Source organism: Xenia sp. Carnegie-2017, unplaced genomic scaffold (genome assembly GCF_021976095.1).
Source record: "Xenia sp. Carnegie-2017 unplaced genomic scaffold, XeniaSp_v1 HiC_scaffold_25, whole genome shotgun sequence".
Classification (NCBI taxonomy): Eukaryota; Metazoa; Cnidaria; class Anthozoa; order Malacalcyonacea; family Xeniidae; genus Xenia; species Xenia sp. Carnegie-2017.
In genome coordinates, this window is record NW_025813488.1 from 6,004,620 (window position 1) to 6,026,192 (window position 21,573).

At 34.1% G+C, this 21,573-nt stretch overlaps 2 protein-coding genes across 2 annotated transcripts in view; one reads left to right on the forward strand and one right to left on the reverse strand.

The window, feature by feature from the left end:
* LOC124452498 (muscle M-line assembly protein unc-89-like) overlaps positions 1-17,421 on the forward strand; it is a 67,490-nt gene extending 50,069 nt beyond the window's left edge. Inside the window, exons 78-115 of the mRNA XM_047003056.1 lie at positions 79-279; positions 382-448; positions 563-894; positions 969-1,280; positions 1,511-1,574; positions 1,683-2,017; positions 2,106-2,274; positions 2,353-2,420; positions 2,660-2,921; positions 3,057-3,123; positions 3,189-3,292; positions 3,388-3,457; positions 3,698-3,793; positions 4,000-4,092; positions 4,528-4,578; positions 4,672-4,749; positions 5,247-5,288; positions 5,372-5,506; positions 5,588-5,692; positions 5,766-5,829; positions 5,966-6,070; positions 6,311-6,592; positions 6,809-7,087; positions 7,288-7,413; positions 9,224-10,690; positions 11,177-11,455; positions 11,628-11,922; positions 12,275-12,310; positions 13,771-13,953; positions 14,514-14,636; positions 15,233-15,436; positions 15,516-15,684; positions 15,885-16,005; positions 16,083-16,158; positions 16,248-16,368; positions 16,574-16,681; positions 16,931-17,023; positions 17,123-17,421. Coding sequence (XP_046859012.1) covers positions 79-279; positions 382-448; positions 563-894; positions 969-1,280; positions 1,511-1,574; positions 1,683-2,017; positions 2,106-2,274; positions 2,353-2,420; positions 2,660-2,921; positions 3,057-3,123; positions 3,189-3,292; positions 3,388-3,457; positions 3,698-3,793; positions 4,000-4,092; positions 4,528-4,578; positions 4,672-4,749; positions 5,247-5,288; positions 5,372-5,506; positions 5,588-5,692; positions 5,766-5,829; positions 5,966-6,070; positions 6,311-6,592; positions 6,809-7,087; positions 7,288-7,413; positions 9,224-10,690; positions 11,177-11,455; positions 11,628-11,922; positions 12,275-12,310; positions 13,771-13,953; positions 14,514-14,636; positions 15,233-15,436; positions 15,516-15,684; positions 15,885-16,005; positions 16,083-16,158; positions 16,248-16,368; positions 16,574-16,681; positions 16,931-17,023; positions 17,123-17,209 — 6,869 coding nt within the window. The 3' untranslated portion in view covers positions 17,210-17,421. The remainder of the gene's footprint in view (positions 1-78; positions 280-381; positions 449-562; positions 895-968; positions 1,281-1,510; positions 1,575-1,682; positions 2,018-2,105; positions 2,275-2,352; positions 2,421-2,659; positions 2,922-3,056; positions 3,124-3,188; positions 3,293-3,387; positions 3,458-3,697; positions 3,794-3,999; positions 4,093-4,527; positions 4,579-4,671; positions 4,750-5,246; positions 5,289-5,371; positions 5,507-5,587; positions 5,693-5,765; positions 5,830-5,965; positions 6,071-6,310; positions 6,593-6,808; positions 7,088-7,287; positions 7,414-9,223; positions 10,691-11,176; positions 11,456-11,627; positions 11,923-12,274; positions 12,311-13,770; positions 13,954-14,513; positions 14,637-15,232; positions 15,437-15,515; positions 15,685-15,884; positions 16,006-16,082; positions 16,159-16,247; positions 16,369-16,573; positions 16,682-16,930; positions 17,024-17,122) is intronic.
* Positions 17,422-17,703: 282 nt separating this feature from the next.
* LOC124453755 (adhesion G-protein coupled receptor D1-like) lies at positions 17,704-18,805 on the reverse strand. The gene is made up of 3 exons (XM_047004609.1): positions 18,725-18,805; positions 18,382-18,550; positions 17,704-18,286 (listed from the first exon to the last, which is right to left on the reverse strand). Exons 2-3 carry the CDS (start codon positions 18,541-18,543, stop codon positions 18,014-18,016), a joined length of 435 nt encoding a protein of 144 aa, XP_046860565.1. The 5' UTR covers positions 18,544-18,550; positions 18,725-18,805; the 3' UTR covers positions 17,704-18,013.
* Between the last annotated feature and the right edge of the window lie 2,768 nt (positions 18,806-21,573).

A 21,573-nucleotide genomic window follows, 5' to 3' on the forward strand; every position in this document is an offset into this window, starting at 1 on the left:
CATGATGTTACATGATGTGTTAGTTGTCTTTTGTCTATTTTTCTACATCCAAAAACAAATTTTTTATTTTCATCATAGGTAATCCTGAACCTGAAGTATCTTGGTACAAAGATAACCAAGCTATTTTGGACAGCAAGAGAATTAAATACCTTAATGAAGAAAACGGACGTTGCTCCCTTGTCATTCAAGATGTTACACCTAAAGATCGAGGGAAATACAAATGCATTGCGAGCAGCAAAAAGGGAAAGATACAATGTAGTTGTCAATTATTTGTTGAGGGTAAGTCCATGTTAGAATATTATCATTGTGATCATCAAGTTACAACTTGGTGAATCTTAGAGAATTTAACACAATTTTTGGATGGCTCTTTCTATTTTTTAGTTCATGGTTTCGACGACTCTCTAACAGAATCTGACACGGATCCTTTAACCCCCAAATCTTTATCGAGGTACGTGATTTTTGGATGATAATTTTTATTTTATTTAACTCGATAAATTTTCTTCATCCATAGCTTGAACGCTTTGATTTTGCTTGCATGTAATACTTTTAATTTTGGTTGCAGCGAGATCCTATATTACAGTGAAGATGGTGAGGAAATACACCATGCACAAAATGATGTTCCAAAAATTTCTCTTGTACTGCGAAATAAGACAGCAAAAGCTGGAAGCACGGCGAAATTTGCCTGTCGTTATCAAAGCAAGACAAAGACCAGGGTAGAATGGCGCAAAAATGGCAAAGTTCTTCAAAGAGATTTAAGATACAAGCTGGATAATGAGAGTGATTTGAGCGTACTTACGATTCAAAATGTTGCACCAAGTGATGTTGGGGAGTATTCAATTATAGTGAAGAATGACGCTGGTGATTCAACATGTTCCGCTTCTCTTTCTATTGACGGTAAATTTTTTATAAGTGTATAATACTCATAATCAACTCTCTTGTTTGATCACTTTCTTTGGATTATGATTAAGATTCTTCTCAAGCTGCAAGAGATGGAACACCACCGAAATTTGTTCTTTCTCCCAGCAAAACCGTCGAAGCTTTTATCACGTGTAGTGCACGAATGGAATGCAAGGCCATAGGTGACCCAAAACCCGACATCAAGTGGTATAAAGAAAAATTGGAGATAGTTTCCACTAGTAAATGTTCAGTATATAGCGATGATGCTGGTGTGTGTACTCTGGTTGTGCAAGATGTCAACTATGAAGATGAAGGAACGTACAAAGCTGTCGCTTCCAATGAATTTGGGAATGTTTTTTGTGCATCAAAGCTCATCGTGAAAGGTAGGTGTTGCATCTTGTCTTTTTTCTCATCAAAGAGATAGTTATGGATAGTCTGGATTATGCAAGGATAAATTTATATTTTAATAAGGCTAAGAGACTTGAGTTTATTTAAGATCTTCGTGCTCTTTTTTTATGTAAGTAAGTCTGATAAAGGGCTACGGTTGATTGTAAAAGAAAAAGAGTGTAGTTGTGAGGTGAATTTATTCATTCAAAATAAACTTTCTTTAAAGCTGGTGATCTGAGCAGTGATGAAAGCACACGTAGTGGAAGTGATCAAGGATCAATTAAAGAAAGGTTCACTTGTTAATATATTTAAACATACATAGAAAATCATCAAGTACTTCATTTAGTGCGTAAATTTATATACTGTAATGTAATGATATTTCAAACTGTCATGTTTAGACCCATCACGTATTTGCGAGGCAAAGTAACTCCGACACTGACATCGGAATCGAAGAGATTACCCGATTTCACAGTTCCTTTACGAGATAAACAAACCCCGGTCGGATCAACCGCCCGCCTTACGTGTCGTGTAGCTAGCAGAAGTCGCCTAACTACCAAATGGTACAAAGATGGACGTATAATCACAAGTGGCGGACGTTATCACGTACAAAGTGATCTTGCTAGTCAGACATTGATCATTCGAGATTGTCAAGTTGATGACTCCGGTAATTACAGATGTGAAGCAAAGAATAATGATGGTATTTCTACGACTGATGCATACCTCACCGTTCAAGGTACGATTCCTTGAGTGCTTTGACAAACATTATAATGTTGTATTCTCTGTATTGTTTAATATAAAAATGACTATTTATATTGTTGTAGGTTCGTCAATAAGCAAATTGTTTTCAAGCAAGCAGCCAGCAAAGGGGCAATTCACTTGGTCCAAAACAACGCTAGCTAAAAATATCAAAACTACACCGGAAGTTAGCACTTCTGTAAAATCCTTTGAAACTAAGAAAGAAATTTCGATTAAGTACGCGGATGCAAAAAAGTATGTTCACTCTTAAATAGTTGGATATTGTTATTGAAGGAACTAAAATAATGTTTGTTTTTTTGCCGAATTTTTTAGCAAAAGCCTCGTTGAAGGAGATGAACATAGTCTTAAGAAAGACAATGCTGCAATGGATGTTGTTGAAAGTATGTTTCGTAAGAACTATTTCATTAAGTTGTTGATTTTTCATAAACAATACTATCGATGTATTTGAAGCTATTTTCTAACTTAATCTGTTTATCGTAAAGTCAAAAAAGCTAATTTTTAACTCTAACTGAACAAAGCGTACTGTAGGAAACAGGTGCATTTCATGAAGAAAACGGTTCTAATTTAGTGCGTTAGGTTATTAACGAGTTATAATTTTGAACGTGGTTTTAATTGTTAGGTGAATCTACTATAACGCCTGTTTACCACATTATCTTGTCCCAATATGAAGCAAGCAACAACTCAAAATTCTCAGTATCGATAAATGACGAAATAGAGGTTTTAGATGATGGGGACAGTGCCTATTGGCTCATCAATAATCTGTCGAGAGAAAGTGAAGGACTTGTACCTGCATATCTCGTTCAAAAGGTGGAAGAAGAGGAATTCAAGCTAACGATCAATAACGACAAGTCTTTAGTGAGTGATTCAAAACATCAACTAATGTGAGTATTTTTTTATTGAAGGAAAAACTCTCTGACTAGATTTTTTTTATTATTATTAACTTTACAATTTGGCTCTGGATTTTATCATTTGATGTCTGCCTACTACTTTTTGTGTCTGTCTTATTTTTTTCACAGAAATGTCACCAATTATTTCATGGAAAGTGAAAAAAAATACATAAAGTTGTTAAAATTGTTCATTGAGGTAATGTAAGTGACGGTTGAGTTTATTGATAATATGCATCAATAATTTTATAAATTTATTTTTAGAGCTACACAGTGGAAATGGAAAGTGATGATTTGCCTAAAAGTTTGATTGGGAAAATGTCCAAACTGTTTTCAATCATCAACGATATCTACACTTTTCACGGGAGGTAAAAAAATCACGAAATTCTCTTTCGCAGATTTTAATATATTAATGAAATAAGTTTGACTAGAACACATCTATTTGTGGCTTTCATTTTTACAGAATAATGATGCCAGACATGGAAGTATGTACGAACGATTCAAATAAGTTTGCTCAAGAATTCTTAAAAAATGTAAGTTTCGTTCATGTGCTGTATGTTATTACGAAACATATTAAACATTTCTCTGACTTAACGGGAGAAATTTTTTTCAACGCTCAAACTGTGTCTTCTCTACATTTTAAAACTGATTTTAAGATACAGCAGTTGGAGCATGCTTTATTAACAATTGACTGCACATTTTTTTTAGGAATGTGGTAATTTGAAAATATGTATTTGCATTATGGTTATTTATCTATTTTCTTCCGCTTTTAGAAGGAAAAGCTTCATATTTTCTACGAGAAATATTTTGCTGAACGGATTGCCATGGAAACATTACTCTCTACACCTGATATCGTTGAATTTTTCAAGGTTATCTGTTTTTCTCATTTCTTGTTAATTTTTGCATTTGGATTTTCAAACAGTATTCAAAATGTTTAGTATTCCCCTCTTCCGTTTTCGTTTCAAATAAAATAAATTGAAAATATTTATTTAGCTTAATTCATAGACGAACTTGGAGAAGTAACTGATTTGGCATTATATGAAATTAATCATAATGAACAACTGTTGTTTATTAGGAATATCAAGAGGACACTGAAGATGAAAGATTCATAACAGATTATCTTAATCAACCTTTACTTAGATTACTGGAGTATCGTAACATTCTACAGGTATTGATATATTTAGAACATATGTCACATGGTTTTTATGCAGTAAATACTCGACAGTCGTATACGGGCAGAAATTAATTTATTCAGGTTTCTGATAATTTAATTATGTAGCAACGTTAAATGTACAAGTGTAATATTCGTTGTGACGCCAGTCCTCCAATCATCTTTCATAACGTGAATTTGAAATTTATTATAACTCATGTTATGATACAAAGTTTGTCATTTGATGAATTCTTTTCTACGTCATATCAAGCTTGATTTGCCAACTTTAACTTTTACACTAAGTTATCTTTCACAGTAATCTTATTTATGCTTTTGTAAAACTGCGAATTAATTTTGCTTTATGCACATATATAATGAATGATGTTGCCATCAAATGGCTGGTTGCTTTCATTACATTCGACTTTAATTATGGTATGGATTATTTCTAAAAAGGACTTGCTGAAATACTCAACAAGAGCAAAGAAGAATGCCAAAAATATCGAGGTGAAAAACTCAAGCCAAATTTTCTATTCATGACTGCTATTCTGTATGTAACCACGACATTGACATATGTGTATACATATATTATACACACAGGAGGCGTTATCTGTTGCCCACAGCCTGAATCTAGAATCTGAGACTTGTCTTCAGATTTCATCCATTGATATGTATTCAGTAAGTTTGCTACCACTTGTTACTCTTATATGAAGTAGTGTCGTTGTGTTGAGTGAAGAAACTACAAGAGATTAACAGGGATATAGATATGGAATGACTGTATGTGTTAAACTTCGCCCCTTTCTCCCTTCTTTGCTAGATGGAGCTAAACACAGTGATATTGATAAAACTTGTCTGAGAGAGTTATGAGAAAGTTATAATGTAAAAGTTATCCTCTAAAAATGTTTAAATGTGTTCTTTAAAAACAAAAGAAATGTTTTTGAAATGATAAAATTCCGTTTTTTGGGACATGTTCACTTCATAATACATGTACAAAAAGAAATGTGAGCTTATGGAGAAACGAAATAAATTTATGAAATCGGTTCAAATTACGAGTTACTACTTGTATCCCTAGTTAAATTTAAAAAGACGCCACTCTTGACAAGAAATTTTTTCTTCTTCTCATACGTACTTACAACTTTACGTCATTTTCAAAGCCGTTTTTTGCACATTAATAGGGCGAAATTCCGCTGCAAGAAGCTGGACAGCTACTCCGACGAGTAAGTTATCCGTTGGGTAAAATCTGTCTTAATGAAAGCTGAAGATATGTATGTGCTTATAAATAGTATGTTTGTTGAAATAGGGACCTTTAAACTTCTGGGAAGATACGTCATCCGGAAGGAGCAAAGAAGGAGAAATATTCTTGTTCGAGAAAATATTCATCAATGCTCTTAAAAAGGAAGACGGAAAAAAATATTTATGCCAGTTTGCGTTTAAGGTAGCACTGAAGAAAAAGTTTACCACAAGTGAATCGCAACCCTTCGTGAATGCAATTCTGAATTTTGTATATATTTCACAGATTTCAAGCATCACCTTAAGTGAAGACATTCCTGGAGAGCCTGAGAAATGGTCATTTTGGGTTGAAAGTTCACCTCAACATCGCTCAGTCCATCATATTTTTGAGGTGAAATATAAATAGTCTTCCTTAATTTTACATGATCACTCATGACTTTTTGTAGCGGTATCTTGCTCTTTAGGCAAAGACTGTTGAAATGAAGGAATCATGGGTGAAAGCTATGAAAAAAGTAATCAAAACTCAAGGTATGCAATAGTCTGTTTTATCTTTTCGAGGTGAGATGAGACAAGTTAAACACACTAGAATTTTACTAGAGATGATATGAAAGTCCTAGAGAACATCTTACGTCTAGATTTGCAATATTTTTTGTTGCATCTCTAGTCTCAACAAAACCAAAGAAAATAGTGAAAAAATCTGGTTACCGACAACAATCTGATTCAAGCAAGGAGATTGCCATTTCCAGGCTCGAAGGAAAGGTAGATGGAGGTTAGTATACAAAATACTTTAGCTGCATTTCATTGTTTTCAATAAAATCGTTTTTGACAACAACAAAACTTTATGACAACGATGATCTTGCACGCTATACGTTAATCGGATCTTTCAGCTACATTTGATTACAACTATTTCCCACGTCATACGTTCATTGGAGTTCTTTAGTAACCCTCGAGGACAGTTACAATCATGAAAATGGCACTGCATTTAAATATTTCTTTAATCAACTTTAAGCACGACCAACAATTACGAAGAGACCGAAAGGATTCACACGTTGTAAACCTGGTGATACAGTTGTGTTCACGTGCAGTTTCACGGGAGATCCTGAACCCACAGTTACATGGAAGAAAGATGATATAAAGATTATAGATGAGGGTCGATTCCTTATTATTATTGAAGAAGGATATTCTGAAATGGAAATCGAGGACCTGCAATATTCTGATGCTGGCTCCTACCTGATAGTTCTGGATAATTCCGCAGGAAGTTCTTGGGCAGGCGCTATCCTCGACATGAATGGTAAAATAATTTGTATTTCATGAAGAATCATCTTACTTTGCTGAACGATTTAAGAATGAAAATTCCACTGTGATTGAGCCCCACTAATTTTCTTATTCCCCAACGTTCTGTGTATCGTGAAAGTTTTAAGGCATGATTCGTGGGGGGGGGGAGATTAGTAACAGATCTCTTAGTCACAAATTTCTTAGTCATCAAAGCTGTTCTTCATTTTCCTAGCCCCTCCTAACATCGTAGAAACTCCTAAGGGTGTGGTTGCGCAAATTCGTGCAACTGCTACCTTTCTTTGCAAATTCACTGGTTATCCTCCACCATCGATCAAATGGTCAAAGAACAATACAGAAATCAAGAACGGAGGTCGTTTTTGTGTACTAATTAATGAAGGTTTTACACGACTTGAAATTGTTGATCTCATCAAGGCAGATGAGGGAAATTATCGAATAGACTTAGAAAATACTGCGGGTAGTTGTTGGGCTTCTGCTGGTTTGGTTGTTACAGGTAAGTGTTGATGGAAGTCATTTGTACGAAGAAAAATGTTAAGGTGTTCAATGTTAACTCTGTCTTGTACCACAAATGAGCTCCTGGATGTCGAAATCGAAACAGTTTTCATGAATGAAAAAGAATTAAAAAACATGCGAAAGTAAACTATGGTATCTCTGTTGGTCATATCTTATCATTTATCTTTATGTTTTTTCTAGGCGAGAAAATAATTGGTTGTCAAGACAAGCAAAGCAAGCCCAACAGTGTTGTCAATAAATCAAGTTCATCTGTAGTTTTGCATAGTGAGAATAAGGAAAAGAAAACCAATGAAGAGAAAACATCAGGTATGGACGAAGTTTTTCTATTTAATTAATGTATTCAGTCAATTCTCATACAGCATACATAAACGCTAATATTTGTTTCATTTGATTCCTTGTTGTGATATAAAAGTTCCTAGTTCTTTACAAGAAAAATTTGTTTGGCGGGTTGTTGCTTCAGCTGGATTGATTTTTTAATTATACAAATTTATCCATCCATCTTACTTGGTGCCGGATGGTAATAATTTTGTGTTCTATAAATGCGCAAAGTTTATCCCTAACCCATTATCTAATCCTTAATCTTATACTACAAGCCTATGGCCGAGATATTGTTTAGAGCTTGGATTAGGGACCAATTTTGGCGTTTGCTGATTTTTCTATTTCATTTTGTACTTCACACTTTACTAAATATTTCAGATTTTTGTCTCGTAAAGCTACTTGATTGACAAATAAAATACATACTGGAATTGCAAAAACACGACTAGGTTACATTCCTTATTTGGACATTTTCTTTATATCATGTCGTTAAGAAACCTTCATCTCATCAGGCAGCTGTTTTTCCATTGTTTAACATGTGATGTTTTTTCCATATGCCTTGATAAAAGAAGGAAACTCTTTGTTTTGAATGATGTGTTACTTACGTATTTATAAAATAAATAGCATGTTATAATGTAATATTGTTCATCCTATTCAATCGAAGCATTCATCTGTTGAGTTCACATCCTACATCACGCATTCCCACCACATGTTATCCGCTTCACAAAGCTTTTACTTAATGTCAATATTTTTATTGATGACAATTTTATGCGACAGCTAGCTCGAAGCTAAAAACCATTCCTGACCAACCAGTAGCTCTAACCTTTTTTGAACATTCCTGCAATATTTTATTTCATGTGACAAAATCTTGCTGGATGTTAATAGAAATAATTGTAAATGATTTGAGCTATCGTCTTTATAAATATAAAAGGGTCATCGTTTATCCTGATGAGCTGCTAAATGGATAAAAATCTGATGTGTTTGACCAATGTATACAATTAATTGTTGCCATATATAAATTGGCAAGCTATTTATTGTGTGCTTAACTGTATATAATGCTACAAAATAACAAAATACCGTGTTCTTCACTTACGAACGATGGCGTATGAAATGATAATTTTGCGTGATTATTCTTTATGAATAAACAGCGTCTTGTTGTGATCGACTAGGCATGAATCACGTTTCACTTTTGCAACATCCGTATCATCATATGTTGTTTAATGTATTATCATGCGATAAAAATAGATAGGGAAAGAACGATAATAGTGTTTTTGTCTTGAAATGATTCAATATGTACATTTTATGAGCACTTGAAATTACGTACGTAATAACTTTAACGATGTATTGTGAGAGTACATGCCATGAATGTTGAACAGACTTTTAGCCACAATTATTGTTACTTTTTTTGTTTTATGTATTCTTGTTCTTTGTAATATTATATCATTATACAGTTGCTTATACCATGATACATATATAACCATTATACAGTTGCTTATTTCTACCATATGGCGATGGCAAAGAATTTTGTTTGAACAGAATTTTGTCAGAAAGTCGAAATATAGTCAACGATATTTTTGCAACTTGTTCATTTCTTTGTATGTTTTCTGTTATAACGACGGTTTTGCGGTTAAATTATCAGTGGGCGTCCAGGTGATTTGGGTTAAATAACACAGCCTAATTAACTATTCGTGCGTTTTCACTTTAATTAGATATTGATGAACAGTATCATATTGCTTTGGAAGTCAGCAGTGCTGCAGTTTGACTTTCTACTTGTTATTTACAATTCCTCTTCTATTTGAAGTAGATAGCATGGCAAAATGCGCTCCGATATTTTCCCGGGAATTGGTCGACTGTCAGACGAAAGATGGCAACGCAGCCAGATTTTTTGCACAAGTAACTGCGCGTCCACCGCCAATCATTAAATGGTACAAGGACGACAATGTTTTACAAGAGAGTCATCAGTATAGTTTTCTGTACAACGGTTCGTCGTGTACACTTATCATTACTCGTAGTACAGAAGTTGATGTTGGTGTATACAAATGCGTCGCCACAAACAGTTTGGGAAAGGCAAATTCAAGTGCGCGGTTGACTCTCGAGGAGTTGCCGGACGATGATATGAGTTCTGACAGTGATGATGAAAGCCATTTGGCCAACAAGTTGGTCACTTTGTTGCGCAGCAAGGTTGATGATACTTTCACGATGCAAGATGAATTAGGTCGTGGAAAATTTGGTATCGTTAAGAAGTGCGTCAACAAAGAGAGTGGTCGCGAGTATGCCGCTAAATTTATTTCATGTAAGAATAAGGCAGCGAGAGACGAGGTTCTCCATGAGATTGAAATCATGAACGAACTTAAGCATAAGCGGCTATTAAGTATTATCGCTGCCTACGACCACGGAAAAGACTTAGTGCTTATAATGGAACTGATTACGGGCGGGGAGCTTTTTGAGAAACTGGTTCAGGAGGATTTCATTAGCGAGAAAATTACGACACAGTATTTGGAGCAGCTGCTTGATGGCCTGGGATATATGCATCGTAAAAATATTCTACATTTAGATTTGAAACCCGAGAACATGATGCTGGTGCGGCCAGGAAGTAAGCGGATTAAGATAATAGATTACGGATTAGCGAGGAAGTATAATCCAAATCAGAAACTCAAAGTGATGCAAGGTACACCAGAATTTGCAGCCCCTGAAGTTATATCGTACGAGGGTGTGACGCCAGCGACAGATGTATGGGCTGTGGGGGTTATAACGTACGTTGTCTTGAGTGGCCTTTCTCCCTTCCTTGGTGATAATGATGGTGAAACCATGAGTAATATATCTAACATGGCTTGGGAATTTGACGATCCAGTTTTTGATGAGATTACCATTGAGGCAAAAGATTTTATTTCTAAGATTTTGATTAAAGATGATCGAAAGCGAATGACGATAATGGAATGTCAAGCTCATCCATGGCTTAAAACAAAGAGTAAAAAACGGCTGGAGACGCAAAGGTTGAAAAAGTTTACGGCACGGAGGAAGTGGAAAAAAGCCCTGACTGCAGTTCGAAGTACGAACATTTTATCTCGTATGTTGAGCAAAGAAGGTAAAAGCAACGAAAAGCGGGCTACTGCTGTCAAAAAAGGCGCTTTCTTAGCAAAAGTGAAACAACAAATTGCCACAGAAGAGTCAGTAAAACGTGAACCCACTGAAGGCAAGAAAGACAAGGGAATTGATTGCAACAATTATAAAGATTCACGTTTAAATGGTGATGTGAAGCGGGAGACAGGTACACGTAGGATCATCTGTACCACTGCACTTGCACAAGTTCTCGTCGAGCTTAAATGTCTGTTTATGATGTGTATTGTTATATGCTACTATAGTGTTGTAAATCTACTCGGTAAAATTCGATTCATTTTCGGATTGGATTTATTCTCGTGAATTGTATTTTGACTTTCGTCTTATTAAATTGCACTTTCTAATTTGAGGTTTTTTTATCGTTTTTTATGTAGAAACAGTTTTGACCTCTGTTTTAGCTGTATACATGCAATTTTATTTGTTCCACATTCATTTGTCATTCGTAAAATGTTCTGCCATTATTTCCACATCGTACTTATGTTCTTTGTTCGTAAATCATTCGTACCTATTTGTAAATCATTCGTACCTATTCGTAAATCATTCGTACCTATTGTTTGTTTTCATGCATAATAAATTTACACTCAAAATTAATGATTGCAATTTTTTAAACTTACTTTATCATTTTTTTTTGTACCAGTTAAGTCACCCTTCATTCAAGATCTCCAAGAACAGTTGATACAAAAAGGACATCCAGTCACATTCACGGTAAAGATTTCGAGCACTGAAAGCGATCCAAAAATTACGTGGAAGAAAGATGGTGAGGTCCTGGATCGAGGACGAGCACGCATGACGTACGACAAAGGAACGGCAACGTTGAAATATTTGAGAACAGATTATGATGACACTGGACTATATACAATTGTAGTCGACACTGGAGATAATGTGTATGAGTCCAGTGCTAATCTTGAAATAGCTGGTAGGTACTCCATTACCTGAATATTCCTGGTTTCATCACAATTATTTTCACCTGATAGAAGGAGAGCAAATTTACAACACGACTTAATAGATGGGCCTGGAAATAACTCGTGTAATTCTTTCTTTATTAGGCCCTTGAAATTGTTATATCAATCGATTTTCATTTATCATAGATACACCAGAGTCGCCTGCAGCTCCTGAGGTCAGTGACGTCACTGCAAATTCATTGAAATTAACATGGCAAGCGCCCGCGAAAGACGGTAAAAGTGCCATACTAAAATACATCATCGAATATCGCAAAACTGGTGAAAAGGACTGGACATTGGTCTCTGACAGTGTGACGTCAAAGAGTTACGTGTTTCAAGACCTTGCTCCACGTACTTCTTATAGATTTCGTGTTAGTGCTGAGAATAAAATTGGAAAGAGTCGGCCAAGTCGATCTTCCACTGTTATCGAAACAAAGAAATAAACATTAAAAGCAAAATGTGTTGTATAAATTATAGCATATAACTTATTGAGTAATATGCTTTTTAGAAGATAACAATATCCTCTTTGATAATTGCTATTTTGTAGTGCACCAAATTAACTTTAATGTAGCACAAGTTTTTGATATTTTTTTATATGTAGTTTTCCAACTGTCAGAAAGATAGTTTCTGTGAAAATATTTTTCTTTGTGTATGCAGCATTTACATGAGTTTATTTTTGTAATATATTTTTATTTTGCCACAGAACGTGCGTCATTGGAGTTTGTAAATTTTTAAAATAAATATCCTTGTGTTTTAATATACAATCTTTGTGTTGAATTTTTCGCTTTTTTTAGTTATTTCAAGCTGAGCGATGAAAACGAAAAAACGAGGTAGATTGTTAAATTGTGGACAATTTTTTACCCAACGCAATTGTGTTATGTCTACCTTTATGTCTGTCTACCTTTGTGTCTACCTTTATGTCTATCTTTGTGTCTATCTTTGTGTATATTTTTGTAATATTTTTGATTTTGCCCCCCAACGTTGACAATTTTTACCCAACGCAATTGTGTTGAATTCCTTGAATTTTTGCCCATTTTTGAAGTTCCTTTGACAACTAAGTCATTTTGGTGTTCAAACAATAAACCATCTCGTTGTTGGCTTATTCATTGAAACGTGACAGAAGAAATGTATCAAAAGAATTCCGAGAAAATGTTAAGGTACGTTTATATAGCCTTCTCATATTTCTCCTGAAATAACTGACAATCTAAGGAATAATCCAAGAAACATACCTCTTGAATAGACGGGCATGCGCACATGTTTTACGTTCGGGTCATTTTTGAACATTGGATGTTATCCACAGATGGTTTTTTTAGATTGTCTTTCCTTTTTTAGATATCAAGAGATAAAAAATCTTGTTTTTGTTTTGTTTAGGTGTTTAAAGATATGAATCAAAAAAGGTTTGACATTAATTTTAGTTAACATCTGGTTGACTTTAGTTGACTGTATAAGTCTATTAAGGCCCAATTGAATAATGTGAAATGTGTGTTCAATCGTCTATAGAAACACATTCCAATGGAATTTTGGTATGATTCCATCCCCCGCATATTTTTTTGTAAATAGTTTTCATAGCTTCTCACATTTGGCTTTCTTCAACAAATCAGCAACGTTGGTATGGCGTCATAAGAAACATAATGCTTCCTTTACCATCGTCTGTCGCTTCAATTCAATTGTTTCGAAAGTGAATCACTGAGTGATTTATCGCAGTAGCTTAAGATTTAATTAATATGTATGTAGCAGTTGGAAAATAACCAAATATTTAATATTTACAAGTGCTCCTCTCATTATGTTTTTACGGTGTTTTCCTCGGGAGTTAATGTCTGCGTACGACGTCACTGCTGGAAAAGAAGCAAATGTATGTCTGGTCTTTCGTAATGACCAAATTATGGCAATATCATCTTATCCAATTATGATAGAGTTTAAGGAACAGTTCAATGTATGATTTGTTGCTTTCAAAACAAGCGCTTTTTGCTGTGTAATGCGGAATTGACTTCCATAATTTTTGAACGCAACGCGTAATACGTCGGCCATTACCACCCTGTAGACAAACAAGTGATTAACATGACAAGGGCATATGTTGATGTTATACTTCATGTATGCAATCTGTAAGACTGCCTTCATCTATTTGTATGTTCATGCAAACGTTAGGTTGTTTTCTGAGTTCAATGCTCGCCCACTTTACTTCCATCGGTTTTCATCTTTTTTTTTCGTTGCAGGATTGCGAAACTTGTGTTTTCACGCTGACAGATCAATTTAGTTTAAAAACTAGTGAGGTCAAAAGGTCATTGGGGTAATCCGCCTTTGAAAAGTGTAGCGAATGGTGTCATGTTAACAAAATACCCTGTTGTCTAACGGATCCAACTGCTTTAAAGAAGACTACCCCAAAACCTGTCAAGACTTGTGCGAGTTCAAGTAGCGCTGACTTTTACCAAACACATATTTTAACTTTAATCGACGCAGACGTTTCCATTTCAAGGTAAGGCAAACCAAGTGGTTATAGCAATCCTTGTGAGAGTAGATTACTTTATTAACGTATTACTGCAATACGATATTTCAAGCAGGCAATCAAATGCATCATGACTTTGTTTAAAAAACCTGTTATATTCTAACATTTGGAGATTTAGAGCAAGAGTTTATAGGGTATGTCGTCCAAATACATTTTAGAGATAGTGAAACGGTCAAGATTTTCCATAGTGTTATTAGACACATTTTTGTTCAGAAATTCTGCTCTTTGGATCCTAAACTTCTCGATAAAAAATGATAAAACATTTGCAAAATGCATATAAAGATTTTCATGACAATATAGATGAACTTGCTCGTTGTTTTTGCAAAATATAACTTACAGATTTTGTGGCAACAGTTTTATAGCAAACACCTGTATAATTTAGCTAGGTATATATCGTTTGTCAAACAAGAAAATCTGGTCTTTGTATTTATGATAAAATTATGTTGCTTTAAGGTAGAAGTGGATTGTTTGAATTTTTCGTACGTGAATGGTATTGCATTTTATACTTACAAATTTTTACGTTCAGACAGGATAAAAATGAGTAAAATCCACGAAAGCGTGTTTGCAAAATATCAGAGGCGAAATGATGTGCAACTGGATTTCTCTGAAGAAAATCCAATGAAGAAATTTGAGTTTGGCGATGAAATTGGCAGGTTTGATACATTACAAATCGCGTTGATCTATTTTGCTCTTTCGTCATTTCAACAAAGAAGAATTGCGAGATTTTTCTTGTGATTTAAAATTATCTCGTATTTGATAAAGAGATGTCACATAGTTTCCTGACCTGCTCAATGCGTCATATATAGTTTGTCTAGATTTTTGGAAAAAAACAGGTTGTCAAGACAACATTTATGACACGATTAAACACAGCTGTGTATAAAAAAAGTAATTAGAAAGTGAGTTTTTCTCTGGGGCTAAATAGTAACTTATTACTTTCATTAACGATTACTTTCATTGTACTATGCACGTCTTTCCTTTTGTTGTTTATGCATTTCTCTTGTGTCCTGTTTATGAATATGTTATGTATCATAATATCTATATATGTACAATCAACATGTTTATCGTACATAATTCATCTTTCATATATATTCATAATTTATATTGATACTATTGGTAATTTTTGGTAACTTTTGATACTTAACCGTGTGAGGTGCAGACGGGTTTGAATTTGTATTTGACTAACTTTGAGTTCTGGTTTCTCCAATCATTGAGATAAATGAATGACGTCCTATGTTCTTTTCATGTTCAGAGGTGCTTTTGCTGTGATAAAGAAATGTTATCGTCTCGACGACAAACACAAAATGTTTGCTGCAAAGTTCGTAAAATACGATGATGAAGCGCTTAAGATATTAAAGCGTGAAGTTGCAATGATTCAAAAATGGGAACATGAAAAATTCATCTACCTTTTCGACGTGTACATCGTGAGAAAATATGTCGTCCTCATCATGGAATGGTAGGCAAAATCTGGAATAATTAACTAAAATCTCGAATAATTAACTTAATAATCAAGTTTCCTTGATAATTTTCACCAGGGTTGATGGCAAGAATTTGTTACCTTATTTGATTGCAAAGCAAGAAGCAGCAGACAAATCTCGAAGCAAACCAAAGATGTCTGAGAAAGATATTGCTTTGCTTACGAAACAATTGTTGACTGCTTTACAATATCTTCATGACCAAAACATCGCTTATTTGGACATCAAGGTGACCTTATGACTTTTTGTTAGGGAATCGATTTTTCTTTAAATGTTGTTTATCAAGCCTGACTCGTCCAGTTCCAAACACATTGTACACTTCACTTTAATGCATTAATAAGGCGTTCATGCTGAAAATTCTTTCTTATGATAGTAATTTGTTGTTATCGTTGTCAAAGATACTACTTATGATTTCTTTTAATTTTTCAGCCAGACAATATTATGGTTCAATCAAATGGTAACATCAAATTAGTCGATTATGACAACTGTCGTCACATCACCAGTAAACAGGGTGATGTCGTTGATTGTATTGGAACCCCAGAGTTCACAGGTGCATAACTGAGGAAAGTTTGTTAATGGGCGTGTATCAGTGTAACTAAGTTTTTTAGTTTTGCTATTTTTGCTTAGCTCCGGAGGGTCTTGTTTATGAAAACTGTTCTCAGGCGACTGATATGTGGTCGGTTGGTGTCCTTGTGCATGTAATGTAAGTGTCTGTCCCCCCTCAAGTAATTTGATCTTTCTCCTCGCCTTTTTACGCTGACCTGGTAATCATTTGCTTCACTTTTGTCTCAGGTTGACCGGCAAATCCCCTTTTGCCGCTGAAGAAGAAGTTGAAGTGCGAAGGAAGGTAGCCAAAGTTGAGTACGAGATAAATAAAATGATTTTGGAAAGTGTTCTCAGCATCCTATCGATATAATTAAAGGAGTTTTTAAACGAATACCAGAGTAAGTAAACAACAGGTCATCTGTCAACTTTATGTCTTTTTGTCTATCTTTTTGTCACCTTTGTGTCTACCTTTATGTTTACCTTTATGTCTACCTTTATGTCTACCTTTACGTCTACCTTTATGTCTACAGGTTTTTTAATTTTTGTAGAAGGGTAATTTTTAAAATCCAAAGGATCAGTCAAAGGATTCTATTGCTCTCTTTCTATATAACATTTCTGAATATACATTTTGTAGAAAGCGTTTAACTTTACAGTCGGTGATGGATCATGATTGGCTAAAGGTAATTATATTATATTGACGTTGAATCGTTGATAAGATCTAGTTTGTAGCTCTTTAATGAATAAACTGCCTTTTTAAAACAGCATATTGCTTTGACAAGAACACCGACAAATTTATTTTCTATAAATATTCTTGTATATAAATAGCTAATCTGGCATTTCATAGCTGCTTTTTAACTTTATCTAATACCTAGACTTTAAATGTTTTGTAGCGTAGTACTTGTTGATTAATTTCTTTTTCTATTCAACAGAAAAATCACTTGCAAATGGCTGGTCGAAATATCTTGTCAGTTACTACCGAAGATTATAAGAAACTACAGGAAGCTTTGGAAGATCTAGAGAGTGTACGTAAAAGCTGTATTTTGCTACAAAGAATTCAATTTTACAGGCGTCTTTAGCTTTGTCTATAGAGCTCTTGTTGAACATTTGATTCGTTAATTTAGGAAGAACCAGTGGTAGCTTCTTGTGTCCTGAGGTCATTTAAAGAAGATCCTTACGAAAGTCCTGAAGAAGATGAAGACGACGAATAAACTGTGACTTTGCTGAACATCCGGGAACTTGTGTATCAATAACTTAAAATTACATGCCATTGTGTATTGCTACTGCTGACTAGATTTTATAAGAATTTATTTTTAAATATGTACAATTATTGCTGTATTGTTTTATTGTTATTTCTATCTAAGATTTCTTCAATATATCTTGGTTAATATGATGATTTTATAGATTACATATTCCAATCTTATGCGGCATTCAACTTGTCAATGTTATACTTACTAGGATTTTGAAGGTAAGTTTTTTATTTTTGTGTACTTCGGATTTCATTGGATGTTATTTTGTGTAAAAGAAAGCCATTTATTGTAGCAGTATTGCTAAGCTCCCAAGCTTTTCTATAAAATCTACTTTTTCATCGTTTAATTATTTTAGCCGTAAACCCCACTTTCATGTTGTTTCTACTCATTTCGTATTTCATTCACTCACACACAAAACAAAATTTTACAACCTTAAATAATGTACAATCACCAAGTTTTTTGCGTTTGAATATATTGACTAAAACGATACTTTCTTATTTATTATCACTTTATGTAGAGAATTGATCTTTTCTTACAATCTATCTTAAAGAACCACAAACAAAGAAAGCACACACTTCGTCCTTTCTTGCATGTTCTTTTACAATAATAAATACTGAGTTTCCTCTTCAGAAATGTGAACTGTACAATCCATATCATATGAGAAGCTATTTCTATAATGGCGCAATTGTCAAAGTTATTCTTCAAGATAGATTAATCGTTAAAACTTTATTAATGTTCCGAAAGCTCAACGCAGCTTCAGAAAAGTTAGGCTCCTTTGATTATAGAAGAAGATGTGAAAGTATTTGGTGTAACTGCTAGCCTGCCCATCCCATAGAATTTCCCCTCGTCTTCTTGAACGTCTTCTAAAATCTCACCATTCTCCTTCACGGATTGTGCACTGGAGATTCTGCTCAAATCTTTGTTGGAACAATCGCTGTTCCTGCTTGGTGCTACTTGCAACGGTGGCCTGTGGGAGATTGGTGACAACCATTGTGCTTTTGATTGAATTTGACGGTTTTTACAAAAAACTTTTCGAACCTAGTTAGAACGTTAAACATCGTTTATTTATAATTGGATGGATTTTACAGCTTGAAACGTCTTAATGTCTGAATGTTGTTGAGTTTTTTATTTACCTCGTAGTTCAAAACACATTGGAAGATAAATATAAACAAGCCTTGTGAGGAGTTCAATGACACGAAAACATACATGGCAGCGACAGCGTTCTCAGATACTCCAAAAATCCCAAAAAGCCAAGTAATGCCAAATATTGGCAATAACACAAACAGCGCTCTCATTGATGTTCTGAATAGGCAAAATCATTCTCTACTAACCTCTACAGTAAACAGTTTTATTCAGATAGTTTTCTTATCAATTTATGCATCACGTGGTAAAAATACAGGACTTTGATTGAACGAGCTGTGGTTGACAAATGACCTTGGTACTATACGTTTCAAACAATGTTGCTTTACATCTTACTTTACTTTGTACGATATTTCCTTTGTTGTGATGGCTTTTAGCTGAAGACGTTTGCGTAATATAATCACAGTCACAACAATGTTGATCTGAAATACAATGAAAATAACGACATGAAAAACAACAATCTATACGCGTTTATAGCGTTTAACACATTGACTTGCCAAAATGACGAGAAGAACTGGCCCTATAAATGCCCATCTGATGCCATAGTTCGTTGATAACCAACACCTGTTGATAAAAATAATGTTTGTTGGTGTGATCCATGAAGAGACGATCGAAAAGAACGAGAAAAAGATTGGGTGATTCTGTTGGAAAAATTTAAGGACTTCTCTCAACAAATTTTAATAAGGATGACATATTAAACAATTCTTGAAGAATTTGATAAAAGAAGAGCTTTGGGGTGATTTACGAAGAAAGATAAACATAATTGTTAAGATGATTTGTATATATTTTTGGCTTCTTACGTATCATAGTCAGTATAATTATCCCAACGAGATAAATAAGTTATCATCACCATGAAGACCGGTAGCCCTGTAGAATATAGAACACAAGTTATAAACAAATTGCTCGAGATATGAAAGTATAAGAAAGTCAATGAAAATACTTAATTCCATTACCCCATCCAATAGCATGACAAAAAATCAGATTTAATGATGAAACGAATACAGTGACAACTTTCTTGTATATTTGAATTCCCTCCACCAACATCCACGTGAAAGTACTGAGACAGAAGTTAAGAAGGCACAGGGAAATTGCTTTACAGAAATGCTACAAAATATACGCCAGTAAATGATTATATGCATAAGTTTAAGATAGTTAGCAACCTCAAACTATTATCAAAAAAGCTCATTTCTGAGCTGTTGGAATACAATTGCAAATTACCTCACCTCATTTTCTTTACCTCTTATCGACAATAGATAGAACACTTGAGTCAGTGCAATTGCCATACAAAGATTGATATGAATGTGGAAGTTTGTATTCCGATGCAATCTATACAAAATTTATATAATTGTCTATAGTAGTGAATGGTGCGAAAACAATATCACACAAATTTCAGTTTCTTACCCACAGATCAAATAAACACAAATGGTAACGAATATAGCGGTCAATGATAAAGAGCAGCCAATATAGGTCAAAATTTTTAATGCTCGCTCGTGGACTTTATCAATCTTTAACAAATGGTGAAAAATATATGTGCTATAACTTGGTATACTTATATTTGAGTGTATGAATTGGTAAGAGAACAGGGACCATCTTTAGACGTTGTTTTTCTAAACATTACCAAAGACAACAGCAACAATTACATCATAAACTTCATTTAAAATATTCCTCCCTGTCTTCATTGTCTGCGTGGCATATACATCCAGTTGAAGTGCTCATTCATCATTTTCATATCGTACCTTGATGTTCTTAAATTGCATCAAGATGGCGAAATTTGTCAAATGTGTACAATTACATTGAGTAAATGTTGTGTTTGTTGCGACAACACTACATCCATCCGTTGACCAAAGACCCGATTCATTACTAGAAAAATGATTAATAAAACTGAAGAGATCGCACTCTTGCTTCCAAATTTGACAGGACTTACTTTTTTGCATGTTGCCAGAATGCACATATTACTGTTCCTTTCCTTGAATACGGCTTTAAATATAAAGGAAAACATGAAAACACTTTAAGTTGTTTTTTTTTGTTTTAAAAGATTGGGTGTGTACGACATATGATAGTATGATTTAGAGGAATGTATGAAACACGGAAGGACAAAGACACCAACGCCGTTGTAAGCATTGTTACCTACACTAACTTTATATCTTATCCTCAATAATTCTATGGATGTAGAAAATAATATAGACGTAACATAATTGAGCATGAGCAATTCATTGCCAAAATTGAGATTCAGGACGAAAAAATTATTCATTGCGGACTACAATTTTTTTCTTTTGAAATCTTAACGAATAATAACATATTTACACGTAGCTTGTATTACCTTGTTATGTTTTATAGTTATCAAGACTGTTTTGTTCGTATTTTTACCAAACATTATCATAGGATTTACTTGACATGAAATAACGCTAGATATGATATCTTGATGCAGATCTGAACGATACCTGTAAGTTTATCAAATCGGCATTAAACTATATGGAGTTCATTTGAAACAACAAGCCTACTTTTAAAAATGGTAATGGGAAAAAAGTGGGAGGGATTTTGAGAAAAAGTAAACCAAATTTTGTCATTCTTATGATGCTTGTGTAGATTCATTGATCGTCATATCAAATCGATATTATTGCAGTCAACGAACAAATAATAGTGATTTGGCATCCACCAACAATTCAAATTCAAACATGTTCAGCGAGGAACAACTGGGTTTGTTTCATATCGCTATTTAGACAAATGTGTACTACTATACTTACATTTTGTCATTTTGATTAAGAGCAGGTTGCAATTTTTGATGAAGATTACTGTAAACAAATCCACCAATACTCGCTAGAAACAAGAATTAAAAAATACAATGATATGAAATATATTTCTTGAAAATATTATTAGGAACAAATTAATTTTATATAAACCTACTTTTATCAACGCCGTATATTGTGGGAACTATCACAGTGTCTTTGGTGGAGATGTTGGCAAACACTGGATTTTCATAATCTGGATACACCAAAGATAGTTTATTTTTTGTATCAACTTGCTTCACAGTAAACACTAAACGGAAAAAGTTAAATTTTATTTTTATATTCTTTGTGAAACGTTTAAGTTCACCATCACGGAATATGATGTGTATTTCATCATTTTTTAGATACCCAAAAGATCAGTTGAAGAGGATATTGTTCTGTTCGTCTTCATACCAAGAT

What these genes read in the sequence shown, in the direction of transcription:
- LOC124453755 (XM_047004609.1), bottom strand. Translation starts at nt 18,543, where the DNA reads ATGAGAGCGCTGTTTGTGTTATTGCCAATATTTGGCATTACTTGGCTT. An exon ending in AATGTGTTTTGAACTACGAG is followed by an intron (nt 18,287 to 18,381) that starts GTAAATAAAAAA and finishes CGTTCTAACTAG; the next exon opens with GTTCGAAAAGTTTTTTGTAA.